Source organism: Ambystoma mexicanum, chromosome 2p (assembly GCF_040938575.1).
Source record: "Ambystoma mexicanum isolate Mex_15411 chromosome 2p, UKY_AmexF1_1, whole genome shotgun sequence".
NCBI lineage: Eukaryota > Metazoa > Chordata > Amphibia > Caudata > Ambystomatidae > Ambystoma > Ambystoma mexicanum.
The window spans coordinates 922,791,492-922,816,397 of record NC_090923.1 but is presented as its reverse complement, the minus strand read 5'-3'; the positions used below and the strand labels follow the sequence as shown (position 1 = coordinate 922,816,397).

Genomic DNA, 24,906 nt, shown 5'->3' with positions numbered 1-24,906 from the left:
GGGGCCAGCACCCCCTCACCTCCTAGGAGCTTTAGCAAGGCCCATTTGGAGCTTTTCCCTCTGGGGAGAGACGGGGACCCTGCCGGGCTTGAGGGCCTTTTCGACCCACGCGTGTGACAGGCGCCCAAGGCCGGGAGCAGCAGCCCCGGCTGCCTCCCTGGAGCTTTGGTCCGGGTCGTCTCAGAGCTTCTCTTACCACATTAGAGCCTTTCCCTCTGGGCTAACCCACAAACACAGTGGAACTCAGGGCCAGCCACTGACAGTGCATTTACCCCCACGTGGAGGAAAGAGACCCGCTCAGGGGGCCCCTTGACACACGCACCCAGTCTTGGACTTGGGTGACACTTGCCAGAGTACCGGGAGCAACCCACGAACACCATGGAACAGAGGCCGGTAACAGCGCCATGGCTGGCGCCATCCATTTACCGGGCTAGTTGATTCGGCAGGTGAGTTGTTACACACTCCTTAGCGAATTCCGACTTCCATGGCCACCGTCCTGCTGTCTATATCAACCAACACCTTTACTGGCGTCTGATGAACGTCGGCATCGGGCGCCTTAAGCCAGCGTTCAGTTCATCCTGCAGCCCCAGTTCTGCTTACCAAAAGGTGCCCAATGGGCACTTGCATTCAAAGCCTGGCTCCACGCCACCAAGCTGGGCTTCTTACCCATTTAAAGTTTGAGATCGTTTTAGCCCCAAGAACTGTAATCATTCACTTTACTAGATAAAACAGGGGTTTCTGTGGTCCAGCTTTCTTGATGAAAACTCCAGAGGGAACCAGCTACAAGATGGTTCGATTAGTCTTTCGCACCTATACCCAGGTCAGATGACCGATTTACACATAAGGACCACTATGGACCTCCACAAGGCCTAGTTCACCATCTTTCAGGTCCTATCAAACATGCTCAATCTCCCTGAAAGAGCGAGTGAGACGGGTCGGTGGTGTGCCCACTGCAATGGGATCCCACCGCAATCGGCGCGCGCCGGCCTTCACCTTCATTGCACCACAGGGTCTCATTCTGCCCTCCGACTTGCGCACGTGTTTTTCTCCTTGGTCCGTGTTTCAAGACAAGTCGGGTGGTTAACCAACATCACCTCAGACCCCTGGCGCCCTTTGTGGGCTTACCCGCCCAGCGGCACGACGTGGTCAGGCGCACTGAGGGCTGTCCACCACAGTCGCATCAGGAGCCCTGTCTCCCGTCGCCGGCCCGGCGACCCCCAAGAGGGGCCAGGACGATTGCCAGAGAAGGGCACGGCGGCGGTCAATCTCCCTCTGCCTCGCGGACACAGCAAAACTGCTGTCAGGGGACCGTAACACTCTCTGCCAGAGCAGAGAGCCACCTGCCCCCTGGGGCCTTCCCAGCCGGTCGAGGTGCACCGCCACAGAGGAAATGCGCCCGGGCCACAGTCTCGCTAGTGCATCCACCGTTCCAGGCGACTGACCTGCCTGGCGTGTTGACTCCTGCGGGCGGACTCCACCAGTTGAGAGGTAAACGGACTCCACCAGTTTACCTCTCAACGGTTTCACGCCCTCTTGAACTATCTCTTCAAAGTTCTTTTCAACTTTCCCTTACAGTACTTGTTGGCCATCGGTCTTGCGCCCGTATTTAGCATTAGATGGAGTTTACCACACGCTTTGGGCTGCATTCCCAAGCAACCTGACTCCAGAAGATCTGATCGCAGCGTGCAAGAAGCCGCTACCGGCCTAACACAGTCCAAGGGGTGAGACTCGATCAGAAGGACTTGAGCCCCCTGAGCGATGCCAGGGAGTCGGTCTTCTGTACGCCACATTTCCCATGGCTGCCGCTGAACGGGGATTTAGCGCTGTGCTCTTCCCTATTCACTGGCCGTTACGAAGGGAATCCTGGTTAGTTTCTTTTCCTCCGCTTAGTAATATGCTTAAATTCAGCGGGTCGCCACGTCTGATCTGAGGCCGTAGTCGGGGGAGCACAAAGCTCGGGGCAGCTGGCCTCTGGCCAATACAGGCGGTTGCCTCAGCCCTGTGCCTCTGGTGCAGCCGAGTGTGCGCTGTCCCGTTCTGTGGCCGAAGCCCACATGGTCGCGAGGTCTGCGCTCCATGGCCATCCTGCGCCGGCAGCCATGGGACACCACAGACAGCCACACATAGCACGGCCAGGTGCCCGGGGTAGGGTGACGGTGCACCAGGCTTCTTTAAGGCCTGCTGTCGCCGCTGCCCAATCCAGGGCATGCCAGCCACCCAGCCCTCCTGAAACCAGCATGAGGCGGGGAAACTGGGGAGCCCAGGATGCGCCGGCAATGAGCCTGGGTGCCAGGTCCAGGGATCCAGCGACTATGCTGATTGGAGTCTGACCTTAAGGGGAACTAAGAGAACGGGGTCCATGCGACAGCCTCAGCCACACCCCCAGGATGGGACCCTGGGGCGATTGATGTACAAGCGACCCTGAGACATGCGCAGCCCCGGGAGAAACTTGGGCCGCAGTGTTGATCAATGTGTCCTGCAATTCATACTCATTCTCGCAGCTAGCTGCGTTCTTCTTCGACGCACAAGCCGCGTGATCCACCGCCAAGAGTCACAGGCAACTTTTTATTTGTTCCAGACGTCGGCCTGACCCTGCCGGTGCAGGAGAGGCCGGGGGATAGGCAGAGCCGCCTGTGGCAAGTCAGCCCAGTGACCTGTCTAGCTCGGCCAAGACCATTGTTGTTTTAAAAAAGAAAATCCAGGCATTTAGCCCGGGAAGCCTAACCGCCACCTGCAGCAGCACGGCACTTCCCAGGGGAATGGAGGCAGGCCGCTCTGCCACCGGCCCAATCCACTCATCCTTTCCCAACACCTTCTGCTTCCCATTCGGGGGGACGGATAGTGAGGTGTGACAGAGACAGCACGGACAGGATGGGGGGCGGGTGGTATCGCTAGAGTCTTCAAACCCCAGTCTGGCTGCACAGGCCCAAGCTTCAGGTACCTGGGCAACAGGGAAGGTCATCCGCTGCGCCAGTGGGCCTGGCCATCGCTTGCCCACAGATGTGGGCACCTGGAACCTCGACGCCCGTAGATTGTGTAAGCCTGCTGCGCCTTGGCGGAGGGCTCACGCCTGGCGTGCCGGGTCCCTGTCTGCCTGGGGAGGCGCCCCTCGAGAGCAGTCGGGTTTCCCTCAGCACCCGGCTGCCACCACTCAGGGCTTCCCCGCTGACCAGGGGTGCGCCCACCAATGCCCACCCGCTGGCGGGTCAGAGAGAGGAGTGCGCGCCCCCGGCCAGCGCAGCGACCGGCGAGGGGGCCGTGCGAGACTCCCTTTCCGGTGCATGTTTGGGGAAAGCCCCAGTAGGTTAACCCAACCCTGCCAGGCGTCCCCATCCATCTGCTGGGTCGCAGACCCCCCTCTGGTGGAAGGGCACCCCCGCTCCTGGTTGCCCACGTGCCCCGGACCACTCTGCGAGAGGTCCCCGGGCTGTGGGTATGCATGTCTGGCTTGCAACCAAGGTCGGGCCCGCGGCTCTCCCCCAGCTGCTCTGCTGTTAATGATCCTTCATGCCCCCACTCACAAGCAGATACACTCCAGCCCTACATGTCCCAATTCACACTCAAATGCCCCATTTCTCCTTCCAAACACACGTTCCAGAATCAAATGCCACCTCCCTCTCGACCCACATGCCACCCTCTGAACCCATACAAAGACACCAACTTCGTCCCTCCATACATACATCAAGATGCTCCACTCCTCAGAGCCACACCCATATGCTTCACCTCTACCTCCAGACTCACACTCAGATGGCGCCATCCGCCCTCTCTCTATACCCACACCAGATTACCCCAGCCCTTCGACACACACATGCTCCCTCCCATAAACCAACATCCTTCTCTCCAGACATACATACCCCATCCCTCCATTCACACCTAGATTTTCTCCTTCCTTCCCACCAGAGTGCTCCAGCCCTGACCCACATGCGCCATCATTCCCTGACATGCCCCCATCATATGCCCTGTCCCTCCATTCCAGATCAACGATGTCCCCCTCCGATCCAGACCCACCAAGATGCCCAATCCCTTCCTCAAGACCCATACCATGATGCTCCATCCTCCCCATCCCTCCTCCGACCAATGAGCCCTCCTCCCTCCCTCCAGGCCCACACCAATGTGTCCCATGCCTCCCTGCACACCCACAATGTCCCCCATGGCTCCCTCCAGACCCACACCCATGTGCCCCATCCCTTCCTCACAGACCCACACCAATAAGCCCCATCCCTCCCTCAGACCCACACCAAGATGCCCCTGCCCTCCCTCAGACCCACACCAAGATGCCACCATGCCTCCATTACAGAGCCCACTAAGATGCCACCAACCCTCCATGCCAGACCCCACCAATATGCCACCAATCCCCCCTCGAGACCCATAACATGATGCCCCATCCTTCCTCCACACAGGAAGAAGCCCCAATCCTGCCCTCGAGACTCAAACCAAGATATCCATCTCCACACACCAAGATGCCCCATCCCTCCGTCCAGACCCACACAAAGATGCCGCCATCCCTCCCTCCAGATCTAAACAAACATGCCGCCAGCCCACTCTCCAGATGCAAACAAAGGTCTCCACCCTCCCAACCAACACCTAGATGACCCATGCCAACCTCCAGAACAGATGCCCCATACCTGTTCCAAACCGATACTAATGTGCCCTCATCCTTTGCAGACCACCCCCGAGATACCACCATCAGTCCCTCCACACAGCAAGATTCCCCCATCCTGCCCTCCGGACCCACACCTAAACGATCCATCCCTCCAGACCCACACCATGCCTCTATACCTTCCCCAAACCCACACCAATGTGCCCCCATTCCCACCCTCCAGATGCACAGATGTCCCCATCCCACCCACATCAGTATGCCCCATCCCACCCTACAGACCAACAGATGCCCATACCTGTTCAGACCAACACCAATGTGCCCTATCCATTGCAGACCACACCAAGATGCCACATCCCTCCATGCACAGGAAGATGCCCCCATCCTGCCTTCCAGATCCACACCTAGATGAACCACCCCTCCTCCCAGACCCACAATGTGCTCCATCCCTCCCCCAGACACAGACCAATGTCCTCCATCCCCTCCCTCCAGACCCACACTGATGTCCCCATCCAACCCAAACCAGGATGCCCCATCACTCCCTGCAGACCGACACCAGTGTACTCCGTCCCTCCCCAGACCCACACCAATGTGCCTCCATCCACTCCCTCCATAGCCACACCAAGATACCCCATTCCACCCACACCAGGATGCCCCAATCCACCCGCCAGACGTCCCATACTTGTTTCAGACTGACACCAATGTGCCACCATCCATTGCAGACCCCACCATCCACACACCAAGATGCCCCCATCCAGACCCATACCTAGATTAACCATGCCTCCCCCACACACAGACCAATGTCCCCATATCTCCCATCAAACCCACACCAACGTGTCCCACCCTGACTCCAGTGATAATCTTGGATTACTCCAGGATGACTCCATGACAACTTCAGGATGAGTGGGGATTACTCCTGGATGACTTCGGATGACTCTAGGATGACTCCATGACAACCTCAGGATGACTTCGGATTACTCTAGGATGACTCCACGACAACTCCAGGATGACTCCACGACAACTTCAGGATGAGTTTGGATTACTCTAGGATGACTCCATGACAACTCCAGGATGACTTCATAACAACATTAAGATGGGTTTTAAATTGTAAATGATTATTGCAGACCACTCCAGGATGAGTTTAAATGATTTCAAGATGGTTCAGAAAGATTTGGGAAAAGGTGTTGGATTGCCACAGGATGTATCCTTTTTTAGTAACATTCGTGGCATTACTTTACAATGACTCTAGTTAGACTTCTGGATAGTTTACTGGAAAAAAGAATCTTGCAGCTGTCACTTTTCATCTTTGCTAGAGCACCCGTTAACCAAGTTCGCTGATTTACTGCACACAACTACAACCCCCATGTCACAAACCAACTCCCCCATTTCAATTCTCACCTCTAGACAACATGGCCTCACACCCAATAAAACTCCCACAGTTCCAAAGCACTACACTAAAATACACACTTCCAGCTACCTCAACAGAATCTGTTAAAGGTCTACCGGCATGACAGACTTCCGCCAGTCACTTCACTCAATATCACTAAGAGCAGCTAACAATTACCTAGCTCATATTGTGAAAGTAAAATTCTGCAGCTATAAATTGTTGATATTTTAATATTGTATTGCTCTGGCTATAAGATATCTTCAATCAAACATAGGCTCAGAAAGTGTGCAACTTTTTTTATTCAACAAATTCAGTTTAACGGCATAGCTGTATTCCATAAGAATAAATAGGTTTACAAAAAAACAATCATTGATCCTGCATTTCAAAAGGTGGAGTCTTTTTTAGGCCTCTTCTGGCATTGCAAATTTTGGTGGCAAGCTTCCTCCTTATCACTCGGAGGTCCATAGTAGGCCAGCTGTTAGCCTTGCAGACAGATCTCAAACAATTCTACAAAAAATAAAAAGGATATATGAATATAAATGGACACCCGAATAGGCACTGTTAAATTCCTTATTGCAGAATACATACCAGATTAACTAAATGTTAAAATGTCAATTTACAAATGCATCACTACATTTAAATGCATTTGTACACAAAGGATGAAACAGGCTTAAAAGATACATTAGAACTTAAAATGAATCATGGTTTTCTGTGGCTGCAGAAGATGTATGGTCTTTAGTGGAACAATATTGATTCATATCACACAGTTAGAAATAAAATGCTTAAGTGGAAATGAACAGTTTTCAAAACCAATACAGCTAATATGTCAAAGTGATGATTAAGCATTAGCTTCGGAAAAAGAATGAGACTTTTCAATGACCTACCGTGCAAAGCATCAACCTTTTCTACATCAAGGACATCACTCCCAGCTCTGGCTGTTACTCCTTTAGCAGAAGCAAACTCATTCTGGGAAAAGAGAAGCTTGCTGACCCCATTCAAAAGGAAGCTTGCACCATCTTGAGCAGCTTTAGCCCCCTTCAAAAGTCTGTAGAGCTCTCGCTTTGGAACAATTATACCTCTAAATCTGGTGGGGTCATTGGCATCCGTAAACAGCTGTTGCATATCAGCCTGGAAATATAGCACAATATATAATATTAAAACAAATCATCATGACATGCAAGTACAGATTGTATTATAAGCAATGATGTGTACAAAATATGGGGAGGTGAATTTCCTGCATAAGAAATGTGATCCCTAAACAGTTGGATTGATATAAATCATAACATTTGTACTTAATCAATCAAGGACACTTTCAGCTGCCTTCTAGGCTTGCACTTTGGCCGCCATGGCACACTATGGATTAATAACTGTATGAGATCAAAGTTTCACTGCTAGGATACTTTATATATTATATATGGCGTGGTTGCTGGTCAATAGCAGGAGAGTAGAGGCACACAATATAGAGTGTCTGCAAACATTTCAAATACAGCCATGCCTACAACTATGGTCAAATATCCATCATCTAGGTGATGTTTTATTTTTTAAGCTATAAATGAAAAAATGGGCCTGGCCAGAATCTATGCAGAATATTGCCTCTTAATTTATATTCACACAAATATTTGGTTATACACTAAGATTAAGGAATAGAAACAGGTTATAAAAGAGCTTAAAAAGTATCACCTTCTGTTGTGTGGATGATCTAGTGTCCATTTCCAACAACTCTGCTGATTCCGGGAATTAATTGGTCCTGGTCTGAGCTGCCAGTGATGCCTGCAAATGATGCATTGCCAACTTACTGTGTCTTTGCGTGGCTTGTAGCTGTTCTAGAATAAAAAAAAATAAAAAACAGTTAAAAAGGCATGCACTCTTTGTCATCTCAAACTAAAACAGTGAGTGAGGAGTGAATGGGCCAACATCAGCATTATTACTCAAAGTTACAAATATGCGAACAGTGTTACACAGATGAATGAAATCTGGAATGGAAAGTGGAAGGGAGAGCTGTAATCTAGCCCAATCCACCTTCCCTCCAAGCTGTTTTCGCTGTTTCAACCTCTGATGTACTGTTAGAGGCGCTAGCCTTATCGATTGGTTACTAGATATTGGGTTACGGGTTACTAGATATTGGTCAATGACTGCACTAGTTACCTTTTAAGCAATGGTTCTCTGCACGTAGAGATCTTATTTCTGCCAGTAATTGTGCTGTATCCTCAGTGTGACCATTAGGACAATCCGATGAATAAGAATTATTTTCATTCACTAAAGACAACGAATTATACACCATTTCCTTGGGGATAAAAAAAACAAAATTAGGAATACAAAATTGTAGCATTGACAACTGGGCTATTAAATAAAATATTGTAGGTGTATACCCTAGTGAGAAAAGGTTGCATTTCTCCATTTGTAGTTAGGGTTTTTTAGAGGAGTTGAAACAGATTGTTGCGGGCAGGTAAACAGTATTTTCTGTATTTTCCCCTTCACATGGTGATACGCTGCTTTTTCGGTCACTCTGTTTTGGGGATGTTCCCAATTCCGCTGTTTTTAAAGACTGTTGTCTGAATGATTGAGCAGGTTTGTGTGCACGTGTGGGTGTCAACTCACTGTCTAAACAGGCATGACTGTCATTCTGCAACAAGGACACACTATTTAGAAGATGTGGTGATAGAGTTAAGCATGTCAAACTAGATCTATCTGACAAAATATTTGATAGTCCATTTAATGGTTGTTGCGCAGCGTCTTTATATTGTCCAGGTGAAGCAACAGAGTAGGGCTCTGAGGAAGGAATGAAAGAATGAAGAACACTAGCCATCCCTGCCAAAAGAGTTAGGTTCTCCAGTTGTTGTGACTGTAGCTGTGAACAGGCATTACTAAGTTTGGGAGCAGTCACTTTCCTCCCATCAGCTTTTACTAAATAATTCTCTTTGTTGCCTTTTGTTTTTTTCACTGGATGTTCTTCTTGCAGTTCACGCAACACTCTTATGTTTTTCAGCACTTCCCTGATTGCCAGAATCCACCAGTAGCTCCTTTTCCTCCTCTGCCTTCATTTTTAAGGCATGAATCAGTCGCTCTGCATCACTGCAATAGTCTTTCATTATTTCTTCAAATGTTTTTTGTGTCTTGATACACTGTTTCTTGACTGCAGGTATGAAAAAGGCAAGTTAAAACCTCAAGCGAAAATTGCAAAATGTGACTATCTACACAACCAAAGTGTCAGAACCATGTTGTGCATCTATACTTTATACATTAGATTTACTCTAGAGGAAGTAGAGATGCTGTGAAAGAGTGGTGGGCATTGTGCAGCACTCATCTGTTTGTTCGAAAGAAGGGGATGCCTCACTGTAGGGACGTTAGATGTACCCTCCTCCCGAAACATCAAATGGAGGGAAAGAGGGAAAAACATATATACTTTGCTTACCTACCGATTGGAAAGGCACTATCGCTTTGAAATCCCTTTCTTCACGTATTTCTTTTCCACTTTCATCAAGACCCTCTACCAGCCATTTACAAATCACTTCACCAGGAATTGCCAATGGCTCAAATTCCCCATCCTTTCGAATACAGAGAGAGTTGTCGCAATCAAAGAAAAGCACATTAAAGAGGGCCATGGTTTGAATGATTACCTAAAAGACGAAAAATAAATACATTTAGTGTGCTCAAAGTATTTTTGTGAAACTATTCTGTACAAGACCATTAATGTGTGGTCCCCTTACTATGGACATGTTCCTGTCTGAAGAGTCCCCATTTGTGATTGAAGCTAGTATCCTATGTTGGTTTAGTAATATGCAGCACCTGAATGACCCGCTGTGTACTCATTGCAACATAAATTGCATTGGAACCACCATCATCATTAACTTTACAAATACGGTCTTGCCATTTTTTACACTATCCTGCATTTAGCCCATCTGTGTTAGTGAGCCAGATCTTACATTCAGCCCATCTGTGTTAGTGAGCCAGATCTTGCATTCAGCCCATCTGTGTTAGTGAGCCAGATCTTGCATTCAGCCCATCTGTGCTAGTGAGCCAGATCTTGCATTCAGCCCATCTGTGTTAGTGAGCCAGATCTTGCATTCAGCCTATCTGTGCTAATGAGCTACATCTTGCATTCAGCCCATCTCTGCTAGTGAGCCAGATCTTGCATTTAGCCCATTTGTGCTAGTGAACCATATCTCACTAGAGGGAACGCATCACCCCTGGAGGCACCATACGGGACTCATTTAGTCAGGACAGCACAGGTATCAAAGGTACTGCCGCTAAATAACCCTGCTAAAAACTCACCCGTCTGCATATACCTTCTGAAACACTGAATATTCAGTTTCAACTCTAAGAATTACTGGTGTCCACTTAATGAAATTCCGCACTTAACTTTGTCTAATGTAGCAGAAAAAGGCCTATGAATGGTATTTGAAGTAACACCTGCAATCTAAAGACCACATATTCCCACATAATTCCATGACCTCACAACCTACATGCCCATGTTTGGTTTGTGTAAGAGAACAGAACACACATTCAAGCGGTAGTCTTGACAAACCACACACAATGAAACAAAACCCTCATAGTCTTGCCCAACACCACGTGGCAGCTACCAACCGAAAAACACCTATGCTCGGTGAACGGTGTTCTTGAGTTTAACCACAGCAAGTAAGGCCAGCATACACGTGTGAGAACAGGGAGTAAGCTCACCTCTGAAATAGATTGGGGGTACTTTCAAGAAGGGAGACCTTCAACCGGAAGAGTAGCACATCATGGAAGGAGAAACTATGGCCGGAAGGTAGGATGTGGAAAGAAAGCATCAAGAAGTATGAGGCCACACGGTGGGGTGGAGAGAAAGTATAACAGTGATGTGTGTGTGAAAGGTTAAGAATGAGAGGCATGGGCAGAAGGGGTTCTAGGAAGGAGTGTGACAGCATGTAGGTTTGAGCGAGAGACCTGTGCATACTAGGAGCGGCAATTAAAACTCTGCTCTGTTCCAGCAACATAATTGCGTGAACATGAACAGGTAGCCAATCCCAGTGTTTGGTTTCCACTTTGTAAACACATTCCTGGATCGCTCTCCCAGGCCTGCCTTTAATCTGTCCCTGCCCTGCAAAGCTCTGAAGGGGGGGGCAGGGGCCCCAGCCCCCGGGATGAGTTGAGATTATTGCCAGCAGCTGAACGTGAGAGAAATCATGGCTTATTACCACCCTCCCGTTACGCCATGGCACGCGAGCAGGCCCTGGGCTGGGAAGCAGGGTCCAAGCAGCGCAGGAGAGTCCATGCAGGTCAGAGACAAGAGAGGAGTGTCAGAGCAGGGCTAAGAAAGCAGGGTCCAAAAACAGCAGGGTCCTGAGGACTTGAGCAGGACAGAGACAAGAGGATCAGTGCATGTATGGAGTAGCAGCGTGAGAGCAGGGTTGACAAAGGGGGTGTAGCACGAGTCGTAAAACATGCATTGGCAATGCCAACAGTTTTTCCTTTTGTGTAGGAAGGCACTTGCAGTCTCTTCCGTAGTGGTATTAACTGGCCATTGATAGTAACATGTGCAAAATGGTGTGAGTGGCTGGGCATCTAATAGCAATACCTGGCAGAGGCCTAATCCTTACACAAAAGCCCAAAGTGTTGGCTTTGCCAATGTTTGTTTTTAACAGGAGTTCAGTGAAGGACAAGCACCGTGCTTATAAATCAGGTGGCTGAAGGCAGACCTGGTTAAGGAGGGTTTGCAAATCCAATTAAAGTCATTAACTCCCAGAAGACTGCTTTGAATAAACATTGGCAGACACCTTGACTGCAAAGTTTGATGGTAAGGCTTGAACAAAGCAAACGCAAAAGAGTTCCCATGGGGAGGTGTTTTGGGCTGGGAGGGTCAGGAAATGGGTGGGAATGACCATAGGGTTTAGCATGGGCATGAGTAGCCAATGGGTGGGCAAATAACCAAATAACACCTACAGACTGTGTGTCCCTCCTCATATGTCACTTCTCCCTATCTGAGACTGTGCTCTAATGCTCTGATTACTTACCGGTAATCTTCATTACTCCTAGTCCTACTCTTCCTCGTCACAGTACTTACTTCATGAGGCACCTGCCTCCGACACAGGACCTTCTTCTATTTCTTTAAATCTCTATAACTCCTCCCCCACATCCATGTCACTCAGTTTCATATTACCAAGCCGGAGCATGGGACCTTCCCCGGAGGGAGGGTGAGGAGGGTCGTCAGTACTGTGACGAGGAAGAGTAGGACTAGGAGTAATGAAGATTACCGTTAAGTAATCGGAGCATTACCTCCACGTCCACTCTTCCTCGTCCCAGTACTTACTTCATGAGGTATACCAAAGCAGCAACGGGGAAAAGGTCCCAATGAGACACAGAGCCAAAAACAGTGCAGCAAAACACACCCACAATAACTCTTAAATCACATCCCCACAGACAAAACTCCAACCACGAAGGAACCAACCCCCGAGTGGGAGAAACTCAACCCATAGCGGTTGATGAAAATGCCTAGACCAGCCAAGGCGGCAGCCATACAAATCTCTTGCAGAGAAAAACCCTCCTTGCATCGGCCCAGGAAGCCGCCAAACCCCTGGCAGACCGCCCCCGATTGTGCGCAGGCACAGGCAGGCCAGAAGCCACATAGGCCCTAGAGATCACAACCCGGAACCACCGGAAAATGGAAACCACAGATGCGTTATGCCCAGCCCCAGCCGGACCACAAGCAATCAGAAGACTATCAGATTGGTGGAAAAAGCAAACCAAGCCAAATACTCCAACGCGTCCCGTCGGACATCAATGTTAAGCCGAGCCACCTCCTCAGGCGTTCTTGGATCATGAAAGAAGTCAGGGAGAACCAGACCCTGAGAGGTGTGAAAACCGAGAGACAACTGAAGGGAGAAACATCGGACCACACCCCGACACCACCGAGTCTGGCAGCACCCTCAGGAAAGGAGCGTGACATAAGAGAGCCCCAATCTCCCCAAGCCTACGGGCAGAAGTGAGGGCAATAAGAAAAGCAGATTTCAGTGTAAGATGTTTGATATCAATCCCGGAAATGGGCTCAAAAGGAGGCCCGTGAAGGAACCGTAATACAAGAGGGAGATCCCAAGAGGAAAGCCCTTTATCAGCACAAGGACGGGAAGAAGAAAAACCCTGGATCAATTTCCCCACCAACACCTCCCCATCCAAGTGACCGTCAGAGTCCCCCAAAAGTAATTTCATGGAGGCCTACTGAAAGCGAAGCCTGGAAAAACTGCCAGGCCCCTGTCAAAACCCCTCCTGGAGGAACTGAAGGATAGCAGAGGCCCGAACGCAGGGGAGGGATCCCAGACCGCCCATACCAGTCTCGGAAATGGCCCCAGTGTCTGCCTAACACCTTCAGAGTGGAGGGTCTAAGAGCATCCATTTGGACCCAACTACAGGATCTGAGAACCTCTGAGATATCAACCTAGACTGAGCAATAGCCACACCGCCCATTGCATCTGGTGGAATTCCAACCGCAGATCCCCTTGAAGGGGACACGGCCACCTCGGAACCAGCCAAGGTTCCTAGGACCGAAGCTCCAACAGAGAGGGGAGCCAACTCCGGCGGGACCAGAACAGAGCTAACAACAACACAGTCACCCTGGACACTCTGATGCGCCAAACCACCCGGGGCAGAAGGGGAATAGGCGGAAAGGCATAAAGGAAAACCCCAAGGTCACTGTACAGAGAGGGCGTCCATCCCCCAATCCCCTCAGCCTGAAACCTAGAGCAGAAGAGGGGAACTTCTGCTGAGGCCGGGGATGCAAACAGGTCTAGAACCAGGGACCCTAATCTGATACAGGTCACCGCAAAGACCTGGGCCAACAGGACCAGTTCCGCAGAGGAGTGAAAACCGGCGTCTGAGAAGATCCGCTTGAACATTGTCCACCCTTCTGATACGTGAGGCCACCAGAGACACCAGATGAGAGTCCTCCCAGGTGCCTATCAGCGCTGCCAGAGCATTCAAGGAGTGGCCGGAACCCCTTTTGCAGTTGACATATGCCAAGGCCGTCGTATTGTCCGATCGGACCAAAAACCGCCGACCGTCCAGCAACTCCTCGAAGTACACCAGAGCTTGGACAATGGCACAACTCTTGCCAATTGGATGATCGCCGGCTCTCCCCAGATCTCACAACCCTTGAGCTGAGAGGACCCCCAATGTAGACCCTTTCTGCTGGTGTTGGTAGTAGGAGAGGCCACAGGAGGAAGGACCATGCACACCTCAGCCTGTAGACCTGAAACCCCCCGCCACCATAGCAGGGACACTCGCAGCGCTGGGGACACTGAAAACAAAACTACGAAAGCTGAGATGTCGGGAGCCAGTGGGAGAGAGTATAAGACACCAGGAGACGTAACCGAAGACGGGCTCAAGGAACTGGAAAACATGCAAGACGCCACGTGCCCCGTAACTTCAGCAACAGGCGAGCCGAGACATACTGCCTTCTGAGAACCCAGCCCAGAACAGCCAGCAAGCGCCCCCCCTGCACAACATCCAGAGTACGCTCTCCCCAGACGTCCGGACAAGCAGTGCAGGGTCTTGAGACCCATAAGCAGGTGACACATCCTAGAAGGCATAGGGACCAGGAACACCCGCAAGTAGAAAACTTGACCCTGAACAGGGAGAGGAACGGGCAAGACGGTAACCCACAACAACCGTTCGGAGAGAACGGATCCTATGGCCAACTACTTGGACCGTGAGCTGGGTACCAAAGTCCTAACCATGCAAACCTGGACAGGAGGAGACAGGAACGGCAACTGATACTCCCTCCAGAAGGAGCCCATTACCCAGGAAGTCGAACCCCACCGGTCCCATACACCTCCGAGAAGATAGAGACGAGGAGCCAGGGAAAACCGCCAGTCACTGCACTTGCACCAGAGGGAAATCACAGGACATTGAAACAGGCCTGCGCCACAATATAACAGCATGCTTGTCAGCCCACAAAAAGATCTGACCTATCAAAAGGAAGATACTGGACAGCCCAGAAGTCCAGCAGACTATGGCCCCCTCAGCTGACAGAGGAGCCACCAGGCTGGCGTCAAAAGGGCAGAGTACTGTCACAAAGCGGGGCAAAGCAATCAATCCCGGATAGCCGACATCAAAGGCAACCCCCTACCTGAGGTATGCCTATACTGGAAAACCCACGGAAGTGACATCCCCCTCCACCGGCACCAGGGGCTCTGAGAACCCCTCTAAGCACAGACATGTGCCACCATGTGCCATATCACTTCCCACAAGTCTGAGAGGAGGCGTGAAAGCAACACGTCGGCACCGGAGGACCTAGGCCCTAAAAGAAGAGACACTGGGAACCCCCTGCATGGCCGTTACTTCCATGATGCATTTTCCATAATCCCATGCCGGACAAGGGAAAAGCAAATCAACTCCTTCGACTTTCCCTCGCGCAGTTTAGAGGAAGAGGACAGGACAAGGAGTCTGCGTCCATAGCTAGCACAGACCCAAACACACCACTAACACGCCACATGACTGAGAGGTGGCTTGAGCCCTGTATCCAGTAGCTGGTAGCCCCATGCTCTAGATCGTTCCAATGCGTCGGTCTAGGAAGGTTGAAGGACCGAGTCAGCACCGCTGATACTCGAACCCGAAGTGTAGACTATGCCAGGCCGGTACCCTTCCGGCCGCTTGCAGATGTGTCCAAATCTGCGCCGTATTCACAGGCAGCACGCAAGGAATGCAGCCAACATCCGGTGCATCCTGGGCTGTGTGTGTCTGAGGAGCGGGTGGTATGTGACATGCCTGTGACAGTACAGAGCCCCCGCACTTTCAAATACTCCGTCATAGTCACCCCACGACAAGAAGCAGAGAGGCCTCACAACAAAAAGGGAAGGCTAGCCCATACTGCCAAGTGCTTGCCATCATTTCCAATAAAGATGTGTACACAGAGCACGAGGTAACGGCCTTTCGAATGAGTCAAGATGGCCATACCAGCAAGAGAGGGGAAAACATCAAGCACAGTCCTCCCCTCTCCTTACCTTCCCCCAGATAATGCAGCTAACATCCGGTGCATCCTGGGCCGTGTGTCTCTGAGGAGCGGGTGGTATGTGACATGCCTGCGACAGAACAGAGCCCCCGCACTTTCAAATACTCCGTCATAGTCACCCCACGACAAGAAGCAGAGAGGCCTCACAACAAAAGGGAAGGCTTAGCCCATACTGCCAAGTGCTTGCCATCATTTCCAATAAAGATGTGCACACAAGGCACGAGGACGGCATGTTGAAGGAGTCAAGATGGCCATACCAGCAGGAGAGGGGAAAAATATCAAGCACAGTCCTCCCCTCTCATTACCTTCCTCCAGATAATGCAGCTAACATCCGGTGCATCCTGGGCGTGTGTCTGAGGAGCAGGTGGTATGTGACATGCCTGCGACAGAACAGAGCCCCCGCACTCCCAAAGACTCTCTGCCACTGTCACCCCACGACAAGAAGCAGAGAGGCCTCACAACAAAAGGGAAGGCTAGCCCATACTGCCAAGTCGAATCAAGACGGCCAAAACAGGAGGAGAGGGGAAAAACATCAAGCCCAGTCCTCCCCTCACCTTCCCGAGGCCGTGCAGGACCGGGACACAATGCTCACGCTGCGGTCCGGAGCCCAGCAAAGAACCGAGCGAGGCAATCCAGCTCAACTGTGACCCCAAGCCCCGCAGGGGGCCCAGGAGCAGCGCCGCACCTGAGGGAGCCGAGGGCACCGCCACACAGCCCCCCCCCCAGGGGGCCAACAATCGGTGCTCCCTGGTGCCCCGCACCGGGAAGAAAAAGTCCAACCTGCCGGAGGCAGGAAAAATTAAACTGAGTGACATGGATGTGGGGGAGGAGTTATAGAGATTTAAAGAAATAGAAGAAGGTCCTGTGTCGGAGGCAGGTGCCTCATGAAGTAAGTACTGGGACGAGGAAGAGTGGACGTGGAGGTAATGCAATAGTTTTAGTTCATAGATGGTGCAGAGTCCGGTTGCAATTGCATCAACAGCCAGAGCCTTCCCGCTCAAGCCCAGTCACTGAAAGTGCTCCGAAACCGCTTCATTGCTCAGGAAAATCACACGGATAACATCAGATGTCTCATTGCTCAGGAAAATCACACGGATAACATCAGATGTCACGTGAAGAAGAGTAGGTGGGCCGTTGCTATGGTCCGTTTCTCGGATGGGAACTAGTCCTGCCCTGTACATATCTATGCTTTGTGAAAAATGATCATCACATGACCATATTGTAACCCGCTTTACTGGTTTAATATACAAATAACTAACTGTAACTATCCTTACATAATCTTTAAAATGACGTTTATTCTCAATAATCTGTGTTCACTCGCACACTTACTGTTTCGATTTTAATGCAATGTGAATGTCGCACATAGCTGTCTCATTTCTGTTTCTTTTACCGAATCGCTTAAATGCGCATGGGCGGCGGCCATATTGTAAAAGGAATGTATTTCGGTTTCATTCAAAGTAAGTAAGACTGTCCAGAATCAGAGTAAGGGGAGCGACACGTATCATCTACGTCACAATATAGGGCAGAATGATCAGTATTCATGTGTGTATTTTTTTTTTAATCAAACGCCTATCAAATTGATCCCATGTGTATATTTCCAGTAATTAACAATATATGCCGTGGCGGCGTAAAATGTCTATAGGTAATGTAAACGACAATTCCCAGAAGTCCTAGCCAAAGCCGGTTAGCGCATGCGCAGAGTGATTAGGGTTTCCAACATGTCGATTTACTGGCGGTGAGCGGAGCGAGGGATTCAACATATTTGCTACACAGACACATGAATCTAGGGCATCGAGCATTTGTGATCTTACTCAGTGTGCGGTTTTTAGTGACCTGTGACCCCTTCCTGTCCCTAAAATACACAGGTATAGTTCTCAATTCACACGCTTTTGATGGGTGCTGTTGTCACCTGAGCTCTCAACGTTTTGTCATCCCATGGTGGGTGAAAACACCCGATTTTGCTTTTGGCGGGTGAAAGCCCATTCATTTATATAGAAGGCTAGAGCGATTGGCGGGTGAGAGAGCTGCTTTCAGGGCCGGTAACACGCCAAAAGCGTGTGAGTTGAGATGCATGATTAAGCATCTAACCTTCCCATTGTCATCAATGGGCTCTCACCCGGCCATTAGGTGCGAGATAGTTAGACGGGAGGCGCCTCTGATATGGGGAATGGGACTTTGACACTAGAATTCAGCGAGGTGGTGGTGAACGCTGGGCTGGGGTAGTCGGAAAGTGCGGAAGAGAGTCATAGAGGGATGCCTGTGTTGTGGCATGAGCAGACACACTGAAGTGTATGAGTGGTAATTGGGTTGTCTGACTGGGTGAGTGGCGGCTTCAGATGGGGCATTGAGAGGAGTTTGAAGGGCGCATTCTCGTTTTTGTCGATGAAGGACTCGGGGATCTAGTGATTCTGGATCTGAGTGGCAGTCGGTTCCTGCTAGGAAGAGGAGTAAGTCATGGTATGTGTTTAGTAGCCTGTCCCCTGTGGATTGGGTGGGGGTTTTCTGTGTTGGAGCAGGAGGAGGCAGAGCCTCTCTGTTTTGAGGTGGTGGGAGATGCGGGGGGTGGTGTGGTAGGTGTGGTGTCTTGTATTGGGTCTTGTGTGCCTAGTAAGGGGGTTGGTGCTTCAGAGGAGAGAGCTTTTGTGGTTCTTGTGCCTAGTACTATGGAGGGTCGGGCTTTCAGGCAGGTGTGCCTGATTGAGATTGCGATTTCAGTGGAGGAATGGGCTCGCTCGCCTCAGTCTATACGTAAGGTGGGTGGAGGTAAACTTTTGGTTTGCTGTGTGTCTTTTGAGCAGCAAGAGATCGTGTTGCGTTTCCGTAAGGTGGTTGGGATTCCGGTGGTGTGTTCTGTACCGGCTGTTTGTGTGGCTAGTGGTAAGGGGGTGGGCTATGGTTTTCCGGCTAGTACTGATTTGGGCTTTTTGGGGTCTGAGTTTAAGCATGTTTGGTGTGGTTGGGGTGCGTATGTCGGGTCCTAGGAATGAGGATGGGGTAGTTGTTTCGACTACTGTCTTGGTGTCGTTTCATTCAGTGGAGGTGCCCTGGTTTTTGTGGATTGGATTTGAGAGATTCCAGGTGGCAAAATATGTGAATATGTGCCCCCTCCTTTGTGTTGTTTTCGATGTCAGAAGTTTGGTCATGTGGCCGATGTGTGTAGTGTGGAGCAGTGTTGTGCGAAGTGAGGTGATGGCCACGATGTCAAGTAGTGTTTAAGCGAGACGGTACCTGTATGTAGGAACTGTGGTGGGGATCACTGTTATGTTTAAGGGGTGTCCTGTGTATGTCAGTGAGGTTATTGTGCAGTCCGAGAGAATGTCTCACAATTTGTCTTATGCAGAGGCTGTTGCGCGGTTGCCAGCTGCTGGTGTGGATCGGGTTGAGAAGGTTAGTCTAACTGGGCATGGGTTCTTGGCCCCTTCGGTTGTTCCTGTGGATGGTGTTGTGCAGCCACTGGTGGTGGGTGATTTATTGGTGTTGACGAAGGAGACGTTTTCGTTTGTTTGTTTGAGGTTATTAATTGTTCTTATCAAACGCAGAGCAAGACTGAGAAAATTATTATAGTTGGGGAGGCTGTGTAGTTTTTGGCTATTGTTGGCTTTACGAGTATTTGAATGAGGTGTTGTGTAGGGGATTGCGTGAGGTGTGGTGGCTGTATGTGGGTGTGGGTCTCCTGGTAGTGGTCTGTTAACGTGGTTCGTCTGTTGCTGCATTTGTGGGAAGTTTGCCGAGCATCTTCTTTTTGGAACAAGACTGATAAGATGATGATTATTGTTAGGGCGCTTGAGATGTTTTTGGGCACTGCTGGCTTTTTGAGGGTATATTTGAATGAGGTGTTGTGTAGGGGGATTGTTGGGTGTGGTGGCTGTATTTTGGTGTGGGTCTACTGGTATGGAAGGTTTGTTGTTGTGGTTGGTCTGTAGCTGCATTTGTGGGAAGTTTGGTTAGCATCATCTATTTAGATGGAAATCGCCGGCTCCTGGTCTCTGGGAGCCACCGCAAGAAGAAGCTTTCGCCCACCAAAATGAACGTCCTCTGTTTTGACCTGTCCACTGGGTATGACACAGGAGTGTCGCATAGCTTGAATCGACCTTTACTGGTTCCATGGGGAGGACTCTAGCCCAGCAGCTTTTTTTCTTGCTGTAACCCCAATGTTGCGGTTTCTGTTTCTCTGGCAGATGGACCATAATGCACGGGTGGAATCGAAGGCCCTCTTAACTTGTGATCGTGGGCGCACATGTTTGTTCTTTTCGAAGTAATTATTTTAGGACAGCCTTTTTGATTTGTTTTAGCAACCATATTCCTTATTCGCACCATACTAGTACAGCTGATGCCAAGAACTACCATTGTTTGTCTTTCGAGTGTCTTGCTGAGAACTTGCATGGAATTGCCTCCTAGTTTATCAATATTCCTTGTCGACAGGACTTAATGAGCTAACGCTAAAGTTCTTGCTAATGTATGACTGGAGGCACTCTAATACACTTCAAACTGTTTGCATCTAAGGCTCTGCCGAGAGCACTATTTAAAAAATTGACAGTTTCCTACGCTATTGCTCGTATAAGGATGGTATCGGTTCCCTTTTTATTTTTTCATGTAGGACGGTGAGGACAATCATTGAGGTCCTTATGCGTTTTTTGACTGGGAGTCACGGGGAGTTGTCATGGGAGCATTTTTCCACTGTCATTGTACAGTGATCGTTGTGATCTTTTGTTTGTTGGCAGGAGATTTGTTTTATGGTGTGCTTCTCTTTGCGTATAAGGGTCTGTAAGTAAGATGGTCTCTTGGCTTGACAACTTGTTCTTGAAGTATTGCTTTTTTCCCCTCACCTTTTCTCAATGTAGGCATGCATCTGTGTAATGGAGTGTTTTCTGTAGTGCCCAAGCAATCTGTGAGTTGGAGAAAGTGTGCGCCATGCTAGATAAGCTGTAAAAGGAATTTTTTTTCCTGCAAAATTCATGTGAGCTAAAGCAAGAGATATGGGCATGAAATTTATCAACGTAGAAATTATCTGCGGATGCCAAAGTATGCTATATGGTATCCGCGGTTTATAGTGACTTTGTCGAATGGCATTTTTTCCAATGCCATTATGTTGAAAAAATGTTGCAGAAAAAAATATTTCGAATGTTTATCTATTTATATATTTTTTTTAAGCGGGAAAAGGAGTCAGCATCTCATGCTTAACCAAGACGTAGCCTTTTGTTAATCTTGACACAAAAGTGCATATGCTACTCTTATCTTGACCTGATTATAACCTGCGTTCAGATTTAATTTGGAGAACACCCTGCCCTTTGGGATTATGTATAAAGGACACACCCAATGGACATTTACAGCATATAGGATAATCTAGAATAGAGAACAAGTTAGTTTGCATCTTGTGCCCAAATTAGATTTGCTACACACAATGTACTAGATCCGGGTTCCCCAGAGGGTAGGTCCTGGTTAACAGGCAATGACTGATATTAAGGAGCTGCTTTTTGCTCCTGGTCAACAAATCCTAATTGTTTCCTGACCTGGTCATGTCCCCCCTGAGATCATCCTTTGTGGGCATAAAGTGCTCCCCACCCTCCTAAATGGCCTGGTTGGAAATGTGTACCTTGCTGGGCTTTTCTGTATTTGTATTTATTAATTTAAATAGCGCTTTTTTACGCCAAAGCGCTGCACAATTGAACAACTTGATACATAACATAACAATATAACGGTAGAAGCAGATTACAATATGAATCGATCAAATAAACCATTAAGAAGAGCAATAAGACTGGAGGGAATAGGGAGAGAAAACAGTGGAAATATGGGGGGGAGGAGAGGGAGGGAGGGTGAGAGAGGGGTGGTAGGGAGTGGAAGGAGGGAATCCAGGGAAAGGAAAAAGAAAGGAGGGGGAGCAGGAAGGGGGGATGTTTCAAGGCGGGGGTGGAGAAGGAGAGATTTAAGGGAGGTGCAAAATGAGGTGAAAGTAGGAATCGAATGAATTGTGAGAGGTAGGGAGTTCCAGTGCAAGGGAGCTAGGAGTTGGAAGGAGCGGGTACGGGAGGGGGCACAAGGGGACGGAGGAACAGTCAGAAGGAACTGATCAGCTGAACGAAGGGAGCGGGAGGGAGTGTAGAAAGAGGATGGAGGAGAGGTAGGGGGAGCGAGTCCATGGAGAGATTTGAAGACAAGGCAGAGAAAGTAAAATTTAAGTTGAGTGAAATGGAAGCCATCCAAGGGAGGAGAGGGAAGCTGGGATAGAGTCGCGGTAGGTAAGGAGACAGAGGGTATGGACAGCAGAGTGATAGATGGACTTGAGAGGATCAAGATGAGAAGTAGGTAGGCCAAAGAGTAAGGAGGAGCAGTAGAAGAGGTGAGAGAAGATAAGGGAGGAGATTAGAAGTTTAGTAGCGTGAGAGAAGGGCGGATTTTGCGAATATTGAAGAGGTGGTAGCGACAGGCACGAGAAGTGAGAGAGTGTGAGGAGTCAAAGTGGACGCCTAAGTTACGGGCGTGGAGAGAGATAGGGAGATTAGTGTGAGGGAAATGAATGAAAGGGGGAGGGGAGGGAGGGGGAAGAGAGTTGGAGGGGAAACAGATCAAGGGAAGAGGAAATAGAAGAGGAGATAGCTGATAGAGCATCATTGGCAGATAGTAAAGAGAAATCGTGGAGAGGGGGAAGAGAAGAAGCGCAGGTGTCAATGAAGAGGGAGGGATCAAAGTTGCGAAGGTCCCGCCGTGAGAAGATGGGTGGGAGAGGGCTTAGTGTCAGGTGGGAGTGGAAGGGGAGTATGGGAGAAGGAGAGTAAGGTATGATCGGAGAGGTAGATGGGAAGAGTAGAGACAGGAGAAGAAGGGTAGGAAGAATTGAAAATGAGGTCTAGAGTGGAGCCAGAGGAGTGAGTAGGAGAAGAGGTAAGAGTCAAGGATGGAGAAGAGGGGTGGGGAATGAGGGGAAGAAGATAAGTGAAGGTTGAAGTCACTGAGTATAGTTAGAGGAGAGGGGGAGGGAGAGATAAGCGAGAGGAGGTGGTCAAGGTCTTCATAGAAGGAAGAAAGAGGACCAGGAGGTCGATAGATGATTAAAAAGGAAATGGGGTGAGGAGAAAGATTTGTAGAGAAATTCGAAGGAAGGGAAAGAAGGAAGAGATGGTGAAGAGGAGGAGGAAAGGTATTTAGGGTGGTAGAGGAGGCCGATTCCTCCACCACGGCCAGTAGCACGAGGGATGTGAGAGAAGGAAGATGGGGAGGTGGTTAGAGAAGCGGGTACAGGGGTGTTGTTGGGGGGGGGGGGGATCCAGGTTTCAGTTAGACATAGGAAATGGAGGTTGAGACGGAAGAACATGTCTAGGAAAGCTGCGGTCTTGTTGCAGATGGATCTGGCGTTCCAGAGAGCAAAGTTCATGAGGTTGGAGTGATGAGCAGTAGCGGGGTAGAGAAGATGAGGGCGGGAAGAGAAGAAAGAGTGGGGAAGGGGATTGGAGGAGGGACCGGGCATGAGGAAAAGAACAGGAAAGTAGGAGGGAAAAGGAGAGGAGGGGTGAGAGAAAAGGGAGGGGAGGAAATAGAGGATGGAGAAGAAGAGATTTGGCAGAACACATAACAGAGGGAGTAAGTGAGACGAGAGGTATGGTGATCCTTTGCTGAAAAGTCTTATAATGGTTAAACAGGGATCACTGTAGCAGATGTCTTGAGTACGCACTGGTGTAGAAGACAAGAATGCACTGAACAGAGTGCCGGCTGCAACACAGAATGCTACTCAGTTTGTAGGTTGGAAAGAAGAAAGTTAGGATGTACAAGATCAAGGCCAGGCAGCGAGAAGTAATGAGGACTAAGTTGGGAGGAAGTTGGAGGAGGCTTAGCTGTGTAGGCTATGGAGGTGGCAGAGAGTCAGGGGGAATTGGAACAGGAGCAGGTAATGAGGAGTGGTTGGGCCAGGTGGTCAAAAGATGGTGACCGAGTTGGGGGAGGTAGGAGGAGGGACATGTGTGGAGATTGTAAGGAAGGTGGCTGAGAGTCAGGGAGGGTTGGAGCAGGTAATAAGGAGTGGTTTGGGTCGAGTTGGGAAAGAGGGAGAAAGGTCAGGTTGCAGGGAAGTGTGGTAGGTAGAAGGTAAGGACTGAGAGGTAATGGTTGGGTCAGGACTGGAAAGGAAGGGGGAGGAGGTACAGGTGTGGAGAGAGAAAGGCGTGTTTCAGGCAAGAAGAGGAAATGGTGGGAGCTAGTGTACTTGGGCCCACAGCGGTGGAGGGTTAGGTAGTAGAGACTGTGTGGAGGGTAGTGAAGTTACCCCGTGGTAGGGGTAGAGTTGGAGCTGCTGGAAGGGGGGTAGGTAGCGATGAGAATGGAACCATAGAGTAGTGTGCCACAGGAGTAGGTGGTAGTGTCAGATTGCACAGTAGTACGGGAGCGATCCGTTGACCAGGAGTCCTCCGCAGTAGATGCAAGTGCTGGGCAGACTGTGCAGTGGAGCGGATGCAATTTGTGGGCAGTGGCCTGATGTAGCAGATGAAGGAGACGGGCTGTACAACAGAGAGGTGCACTGTTGATCAGTGGTGGTCAGTGGATTACTGCAGGAGAGGGAGCCAGGCTGCGCAGTGGTGCAGATGCAGACTGTAAGGTATCAGGCTGCGCAGTAGTGAAGTAACCGTTAGTCGGTGGTGGTTAGTGAGCTGCTGCAGGAGATGGTGGCAGGCTGCGCAGTGGTGTAGAGTTAGACCGCCAGGCCGTGGCAGGGGGAAGAGCTGGAGCTGCCAGCAGGAGGTGCCCGGTGGTGCAGACGCAGTCCGCCAGCCAGTGGTCCACAGCAATAGATGGGAATGCTGGGGAACATATGCATTCCAGTGTCAGCAGTCACCGCCGCAGTGTTGGAGTATGGGAGGGCACTGCAATCCTGGAGGCAGTGTTGGCCACAGTGGGGGATGGGCATCAAGTGGGAGGAGGCCGTGGCAGACATGCTTGCTCCTCCAGTGGATGTCC

At 50.0% G+C, this 24,906-nt stretch overlaps 2 protein-coding genes across 6 annotated transcripts in view; one reads left to right on the top strand and one right to left on the bottom strand.

Moving 5' to 3' along the window:
- Window positions 1-6,265: 6,265 nt before the first annotated feature.
- Window positions 6,266-16,968, bottom strand: LOC138566915 (uncharacterized). Of its 2 annotated transcripts, XM_069644651.1 has the most exons (6): window positions 9,401-9,601; window positions 8,354-9,117; window positions 8,130-8,268; window positions 7,665-7,807; window positions 6,869-7,112; window positions 6,266-6,491 (listed from the first exon to the last, which is right to left on the bottom strand). In XM_069644651.1, the coding sequence occupies exons 4-6, from the start codon at window positions 7,692-7,694 to the stop codon at window positions 6,463-6,465; spliced, it is 303 nt and encodes a 100-aa protein (XP_069500752.1). In that variant the 5' UTR covers window positions 7,695-7,807; window positions 8,130-8,268; window positions 8,354-9,117; window positions 9,401-9,601; the 3' UTR covers window positions 6,266-6,462. The 2 variants fall into 2 exon arrangements, with proteins under 2 accessions (XP_069500752.1, XP_069500753.1); XM_069644652.1 differs by lacking the exons at window positions 6,266-6,491; window positions 6,869-7,112; window positions 7,665-7,807; window positions 8,130-8,268 and adding an exon at window positions 16,518-16,968 and having other exon boundaries at window positions 8,800-9,117; window positions 9,397-9,601.
- Window positions 16,969-17,431: 463 nt separating this feature from the next.
- SYMPK (symplekin scaffold protein) overlaps window positions 17,432-24,906 on the top strand; it is a 1,074,521-nt gene continuing 1,067,046 nt past the window's right edge. Inside the window, exon 1 of one of the 4 annotated variants that reach the window (XM_069644649.1) lies at window positions 17,432-17,505. The gene's annotated coding sequence lies outside the window, so the exon portion shown is untranslated. Of the gene's footprint in view, window positions 17,506-17,615; window positions 17,829-24,906 lie in introns of those variants that run through there. The other 3 variants (XM_069644648.1, XM_069644647.1, XM_069644650.1) reach the window with 3 other exon arrangements.